Raw genomic sequence first — 8300 nt, 5'->3', positions numbered from 1 at the left:
GCACGCACGCACGCACGCACGCACGCACGCACGCACGCACGCACGCACGCACGCACGCACGCACGCACGCACGCACGCACGCACGCACGCACGCACGCACACAAAATATGTATATACATATAGATACTGTTAAATCTATAGTATCAAGATTAACATAATTTAAATCGCTACGCTTTTATTCAATATATTATTTTATATTAAAACAATGATTAAATTTGACACTACGTAGTTTTAAATTTTACCATTATTTTTAACGATATGTTGAATAGGACCAGTAGTGACTTACTTAATTTAAATTAGATACTACAAATTTAACATATTATGTATTATCATTCACTATATATAATATATATTTTCTTATTCCTTTCATTTTTTTATTCCTTAATAAAACTTTATAAACACATTTTAAGTTATTATGTCTTTTATGCCTTATTTGTAAACATTGTTTGTAAATTTTTTTATTTGCCGTACCTCTTGTCTCACCTCTATATTGCAAAAATGCAAAAGTTTAAAAAGTTTTTTTTTAATACAAAAAGTAAATATTTTAAATTTCTAATATTTTTTCGTAATAGACAATATAAAGTTTTTATTGATACAATTTATTTATTGTTTATACATATAGTAATTAATATTTGATAAATTAAGTTTTTTTTAGGTCTGGCGTATATACCGAAGTTATCCTAAACATATTTGATAAGTGCTTGTACTATTTAAGAAGTCTAAAACAAAAGAAAGAAGAAATTTGGGCTAATGGGAATGTAAACAATGCGTTGTAAACAATGCGCAAATATTTAAACTAGCACTTAATATTAAATCATTTAATGTACTTCTTAAAAAATATTTCACAATTAAAGTACACTTCTATTAATTTTTAACCATCTTCAGTCAAAAATAAAATGATCGTAGTAAACTCTTATGTTAAACTATGTTACTCGTTACCCGATTTTTAATGCGATTTCTCCTCTATAAGATGGGAATTATTCCACAATCACTTATAAAGATGGGTGGTTTCAAATGAATATGATAATATTATTAAATATGTAAAACAGTAAGATATAAAAAGGGAAATAAATATTTAGAAATTAATTGACCTCATGAAAACGCAAATAGATGTACAAAACATGAAAAATATACATATGTAATGTAAATGTAAAGTTCGAAAATTTAAAATATTATATATAAAGTTAAAAATTACCAAAAAGATGTAGTAACACAAATAGTAATTGCTAAAATAAATAGGTAAACTACAGAATGTGGACCTAACAGAAGTCAAAAGATAATATTAGACTTAATGTCATCATTAAGAACAAAATCAAAATTATTATCAAAACAAGTTAAATCATTACGGTTGTTTAAATAACGGCAAGACTTGGCATTTAACAATTCAGTATTTGTTTTCAGATTAATGCAATTATTTTGATGTTTATTATTTCTGAAATAAATCATTTGTTATAATTCCGCTCTATGTTCAAAATTTCGATGTTATCCTAAAGTGCGTTCCGTTTTGCATTTCATCATTTATCCTTGTTTAATATTTGATAGGCAAGAATTAAACAAGAATTAACTAATGTTTAAAATGAGAAAAAAATATTGAAGAATTAGATATTAAAGTGCATTAAAAAAAGAGTGATTAAAAAAAGAATATGAATGAATGTTTATTACTGACTGTAACATATGCTACAATTTTGCTTTTGATACTACTTTTGATACTACTTTACATACGAATCTGTCTAATTTTTTTAGTTTTCATTATTTTTAGTATATTGTAGATATATATTTAGTAACAGAAAAATTTAATATATTCAATATATGTCTTACATTGCATAGGAATCTATCTAATTTATTCGGCATATATTATTTTTAAGTGTGTTATAGATTCAGCGATATTTAGTAAAGTGAAGATTTAATTTAATACATAAAGAGCATATACACATGTGGAAAAATAATATGTTAAATAAATTTTTAAATAAAATTTTATTTTTAATAAACAAACGATGGCTAAATTCTTTCAATTGTTTTCAGGGGTATATATTTGATATTATATATCATGGTCATTGACTTTTGAAGAAGGGCTTGACTTAATATCTTAGATCACATACACTGAAAGGGCTATAGATAATTGTTGATGGCTCCAACATCTATCTGTCCTTGTTTAAATGCTTCATCGTAATGCACATGCATCGATTATTATTATGTAATGTTAAGAGTATTGTACTCTCATCTTAGAATATACACATGCACATTCAAAGCTTACATATAAATCACGCGCAAGTGCACAGCAAACAAGCTTTCAAGAATAGATAAATAAAGGATAGAGATAAATTGGAAATATTTTTATTATTATTATTATTATTATTATTATTATTATTATTATTGATACAATATGACCCTTTTAATATGAAGCCTAATGCGAATGTTTATTCATGCAATTGGTCAATTCTTTCTTCATTCGAGATCTCAGATCGACTTCTAGCATTGTAGATGCACAAAGTTTAATAACTGAAGTGCAATCTAGTTATAGAAATCTGTGATTGGAAGGATGGATAAAATTTGAATTAGAGCTCTATTTTTAGATTTATTTTATCTAGATTTATAAGAGTAGCGCATTGTTGTAGCTCCATTTTACATGTCGATAACCGCGTTTTCCTATTATAACCTGCTACTCTTATAATCTAAAGTTCTAATTTGAAATTGCAGACATCTTTACGTGATGGGGTATTTTACTTGTTATAACTAATAGGAATTGTAAACACGATAATTTTTATATTATAATTCTAAAAATTATTAACCTTCAACGTCCTCTAGAGATTAAACTATAACTTATAAAAAGTTGTGTTTATTGATATTTTTGAATTGAAATCAGCATGAATTAAAATTATCAAATATGAATAAATTCGGTAGACAATTTCTTATAAAGTATGGGCGGAATTATTTTATGTTCAATTTTTAAATTAATTTAAAAAATTTTACTTTTGTTATTTATGCGTAATATATGTATTGAATTAATAATATCAATTATGTAAATCTGAACTTTAATGATAATTAAATAAATTTGTACTTTAATGTTTATATCCCATTATCTTTTTCCAATATAATTCGAAATTAATTAACGATTTAGTTTTAATCATTATTTCCAATGTTTCAAAAATTATTTGGAAAATCATTCTCATATATCACATCGTCAAAGTATTCTCCCTAAAAAATATTTAGAATCTGTTTAGATATATTCAATGGCAAAACTTCGATGCAAACAATCGCAAAATAAGTACTCAAAATTCTCGGTGAACCATCAAATCCGGAATCGTTGCTCCTTGTTGAATTCATTCTCTTATGTTTGGAATCGTCATTCAGTTCAACGCGAGTCGATCCATTCTCCGTACTCCTCGTCGTGATAGTACTCGTCGTACTTTCAGTACTGTCGCTACTGATAGACGGTGTTCGCGAGTGATGTCGTCTTCTCTTGATCTTTGCCCGTCTGACTTTGGAGAGATCCCGTGGCGTAGCCGTAAGCAATGCGGACGGCGTCGTGTAAAACATCTTCATAAGATCGAGTGGCCGTTGTAAGGGTGTATTCTTCGGACTGGACTTGGGAGACGTTTTTGGCAAAATTTTCACTAGATGTTGCTTCTCGGGGACGATATGTTTTGTAATAAACATATTCCGTTCATTCACTGACGTTATTAATTCATTATTACAAATCTCCTTTAGCCCCTTCTCACTTTTTTCTAATAATGCCTTTTTAATTGATGGTTTCTTCTTTTTAATCGCATGCTTCGTTTTGGAAGATTGCAAAGGACTAACGCTAGGACTAGTGACCAAACTGATTTCCTCTGATATAACTGGAGTTTCGACATCATCTATGTTTGTCAAATCGTCTTGATTGCTCCATCTTGAAATTTTCCTGATTAAAGAGGGATTAAATGACAACTCGTTTGTTGGAGTGCTTGGATTTTCATGTTCTTCCTCGATTTTCCGATTGTCGCACTCTTTGAATGACTTGGATGCTTCAACTATATTTATTTCTGGCATGATAACTTCGACTGAAGTAGTCACGGAAGTTGTACCGAAATTGTTGCACTTCAACGAAGCTTTTTTCACAATCGGACTTGTGTTCTTAGTGTCGATCATTATCGAAAAATTCTTCTTTTTTGATGGTATCTTTTGCACCGTCGGCATGTTTTTTTCGATTTCCATTGTTTTTGCAAGTTTCTCTTTTTCTGCTTTTTCTAATCTTAAAGATTTCGAAACATTTTTCTTTTTTTCTTTCTCCTTTTCAAAGATTATATTACTAAATCCGTCTATCGAACTTTCGAACGTCGTAGTGCTCATTTTAACATCAATCTCAATTTTTTTTTCGTTACCTTTCCTCTTTAAATTCATCGAATTCATATTTTTTTCAATTTTAGAAGTATTTGTTTCGCGGAGAGGAAATCCATTTTGTTGCTTCGATCTCGTCATTTCAGGACTATTCGGCGCTTTGATTTCGCTCCAAAAATCAATGGACTCGGTAGAAGTGCTTCTCGATAATATTATACTTTCATCTTGAAAGTTATAACTCGAATCGGTTTTCATTGATTTTTTTTCTATTATTTTATTTACAGATTTTGTCTTTGACATCTTAACAGATATATCCTTATCTGTGGCTTTTTCATCATTAGATACAGACTGCTGGAAAACCTTGGAAATATTATTCGCTGAATGATCGTTCATCAATTTCGAAGAATCAACAGACATGTTTTTTTTCAAAATTCTTGTCTCATCGTTAGCATTATCGCACAAAAATGATTTTCCATTTTCAATTTTTATTATATTAAATGCACCTAAATCTTTTCCAATATTTGACAAGTTCGCAATGCCAGTTTCATTTGTATTATTTTCTAAGAGTATCGGCATCTTACTCTTGAAATTCGATAAATCTTTCAAAGAATCCTTTCCTACGTCAATACAATTAATTTTTTTAATTGAATCAGTCTTTAATTCCGCTTCTTTTGCATCCGCTTCGGTAAAAATCGTTTCAATTTCGATGTTTGATGAATCAATTGTTTTCAAGGTTAATATATTTTCGTCAGTCCCTTTCGCATTATTTTTTGATGTTTTCGTCAGACTGACATCTTCTGTCGGCTTAATATCCGCTGCTAGTTTTGCCTCGTCACAGTATTCACTACTATATACTTTGTCATTTGTTTCCTTGGGCAAGGTCGTTTCGTTAGCCTCTAATTTGACTGCTTTATTGTGTCGAGTTGCATCGATTTTATAACTTAATTTATATGCGTCTACGTTATTGGTTCTCTTCGAGGCATTGAAGGAAGAAACTTGCGCCAAGTTCGATGTTTTGTTCATCTTCTTTTCCGGCAATACGACAGCCGCGGTCTCGACGTCATGATCACTTTTTAGCGAGTCCACCTGATACTCTGCAGCCTCTCGTAACGGAAGCTTTGGCGCTTCTACGGTATTATTTCTATCCGTATTAATTTTAGACAGTTTTGGCAGACGACAGATCGCGCTATTTATTGTAAGCATCGTACCGCTAATGTTGTTTTTATCAACATTGTCGCTGCTTTCATTTTCAATAATGTTTTGTTTTATCATATTCTCGTTGTGCGGCATCACCAAACTCTTTGGCGTGAGTTTTTCCGATATGAACTTATCACTTTCAACGGACGCGACAGAATTTTTTCTAATAAATACTTTTGGTGTTTTGATAGTTGAATCGACTTCCGAGTAGTCAAATATCTTCTTGGTAATATTATCAATCAAATCCTTCTGACTTTTGTTATTTTTTATTTTTGCAATGAAAGTGTCTTCCAATATTCCTCGAAAATTTTCTATTTGCGAATCGTTTCTCGATGGATTTGTTGAAATAAAAGCTAAAATGTTCGATTGTATAGGAGTTGTCTCAGTTTCCTTTGAGAACGATGAATCTTCAGTAATGATTTCTCGCATATTGCTTTTTGTTGCTAAAATATTAGTATCTCGGTTATTCGACGAGTCATCTTTCGATATGGGAATATCATTTCTTGCCAAGGATTCCATATTTTTAGATTTATATACTGCCTTTCTTAACGCTTTAAAGTCTTTAATATTATTTGTCATTTGAATCTTGTAATTCGGCTCCACTGAATCTACATCTGTTAAACTTTTTGATATATTATTTGTAAGAATATTATTTTCGATGTCGATGAAGCTTTTCGTTAAATTCAATTGATTTTCATCGGCTTTCACATCGAATTTCTCGATTTCTTTGAGTTTCTTGTTAAGTGTTTCTGTAGGTTTTTTTATCGTCAAACGCACGCTATTTCTCGACGTATCCTTTACGTAAGATTTTTGCACTGTCAACACAACTTGCGTTTCTGTTTCGTTTGCATCGTTCGAGATAACGTCCACTTCGTTTCCAGTTCCAAATCTATTAGGAATAGAGACTCTTATACTCTCCTTAAATTTCTCGTCTGTCGATTTGCATCTTTTGTTCTCTGCATTTGTATTCATCCAGAATGTGGAGAAATCCCCGGCGCTATTACATGCCTCGATCTTATATATCTGAGGTCTTGACTCATCATTCTTTGTAATTTGCGAATCAATGGAAATTTTACTAGAGATGCTTGATTGTCTTTTATCAATCTTATCGATCGATGATAATTTATCAACAAATCTCTTTTTTTTGTTTTTTCATAGTTTTCTTTATTCTTATCATAGCCGCTTGTTCTTCCTCTTGAATCATCATATCAGAATCGATATTATTCGCGCAAGGATGTTCGAGTAATCCTTTTGCCGTCGTTCCCTTTTTAAACATTGAAGTACCTCGACGTGTCTCATTCTCGATCTGAGCTTGCTCCTCTGCTACGAGACTGTCTAAGACTTTTGCCTGTACTTGCGCGTACGCAGCCTCTCGTTGCATTTGCTCGGAATTAAGTTGCAAATCGGAGGAAGATCTGCGTCGCGTAAATCTGCGAGTGATTCGCTTTTGCACAGCTTCTCGCTCCTCTGAATTTTCTAAACGATCTAAATTAATTTGATGATCTAAATGTATTTTCTGTTGATTACTATCGTTGTCTACTAACTTCTTGTCTTTAATAAAAAACTTCTCCATTAAAAGTTCACCTACTGATTTTTCATGCTTCTCGTAGTGCTCACGTAATGCTGGATTGTCTTTCAGGGCCTGCGATCTGATTTTGATAGTTGGCCGATCGCGACGTAGATTTCTGGAAGTATTCCTATTGTGCGAGAGTATTTTCGATGATGAGACATCGATATCAGCCGTATCAATCACTCGTCTAGTTGATCTTACAGAGATCGGTGAGAAACGATGCAGATGGCTGAGTGGTGATTCGGAAATCGTCGACAAGTGCGGCGAGAAACGCGACAATGAAGTGTGAAAAGGCATTCTGTGCGAAACATCATAATCTTATAAATACAATGAAACTTAAAAGCTCATTCGAGATAAATCAAATGAAAATATGTAAGGCCTTGTTGAGCCAGCCATTGAATGTAAGTGTGAACAATGATTTATTCAATTTAAAAGTACATTTAATTGGAATAAATCATTGTTCACACGTACATTCAATGGCTGACTCAACAAGGCATTATATATTTTCATTTGATCATAATCTTATTTGGAATTAGTGAGTCATAATTTACATAAACTAATTTCTGTTTGGCGGATACTTTTCTCATGAATCGTTCGTTGTTTATTTCATATATAAATGTTCAGATTATATCATATACAAAACAGAAGCCTAGAAATTTGAGTCTTAACCCTTTCAGATCCTATATACATTGTAATACATCAAATTTAAAGACATTGTTCATTGAAATTATTTAATTCTATTTACATAATTTAAGATCTGATGTACATAATAATGTATATGTTGGAAAAATAATAAAAATTTTGAAAACAATTGTTTAGTAAGAATTACTTGCAATATTAAAGTACGAATTTAAATTTAAAAATTAACATGGTTCCAATAAAATCAAGTCTGACAGGGTTAACATAAATCATATCGAAAAAATATTACAAAATAATATAATATATACAGAGTGTCCTAAAAGAATCGCCAAATATTTCATGAGCAGATAGAGCTAAATTGAGTCGAAAAGTTCATTTTGCAATTTTCGCAATAGTTAACAAGATATTAATTATTAAAAATTGCCGAAAATTAGTCTTCAATAATTTTTTATTCAAATATTATCAACTTTACAGAAAAACTGTAAGAGATAAAAATTATTTATTTTCTTTTCATAAAACTCTAAGAATTTTTTCAGAATTTTTATAATTTTTTAGTATTACATTTTCTTATTTTTAC

General features: G+C 30.7%; 1 protein-coding gene across 1 annotated transcript in view; it reads right to left on the bottom strand.

Moving 5' to 3' along the window:
• The window catches only part of LOC105623865, a 72488-nt gene that overhangs the window by 59321 nt on the left and 4867 nt on the right, over positions 1-8300 (bottom strand). Inside the window, 2 exon segments of the mRNA XM_012205239.1 lie at positions 3270-6667; positions 6669-7382. Of these exon segments, the coding sequence (XP_012060629.1) occupies positions 3270-6667; positions 6669-7382 (4112 nt within the window).

This window comes from Atta cephalotes, assembly GCF_000143395.1.
Source record: "Atta cephalotes unplaced genomic scaffold scaffold00002, whole genome shotgun sequence".
NCBI classification, from domain to species: domain Eukaryota; kingdom Metazoa; phylum Arthropoda; class Insecta; order Hymenoptera; family Formicidae; genus Atta; species Atta cephalotes.
The sequence above is the reverse complement of the archived record's forward strand: the minus strand, read 5'-3'. Positions and strand labels throughout refer to the sequence as shown.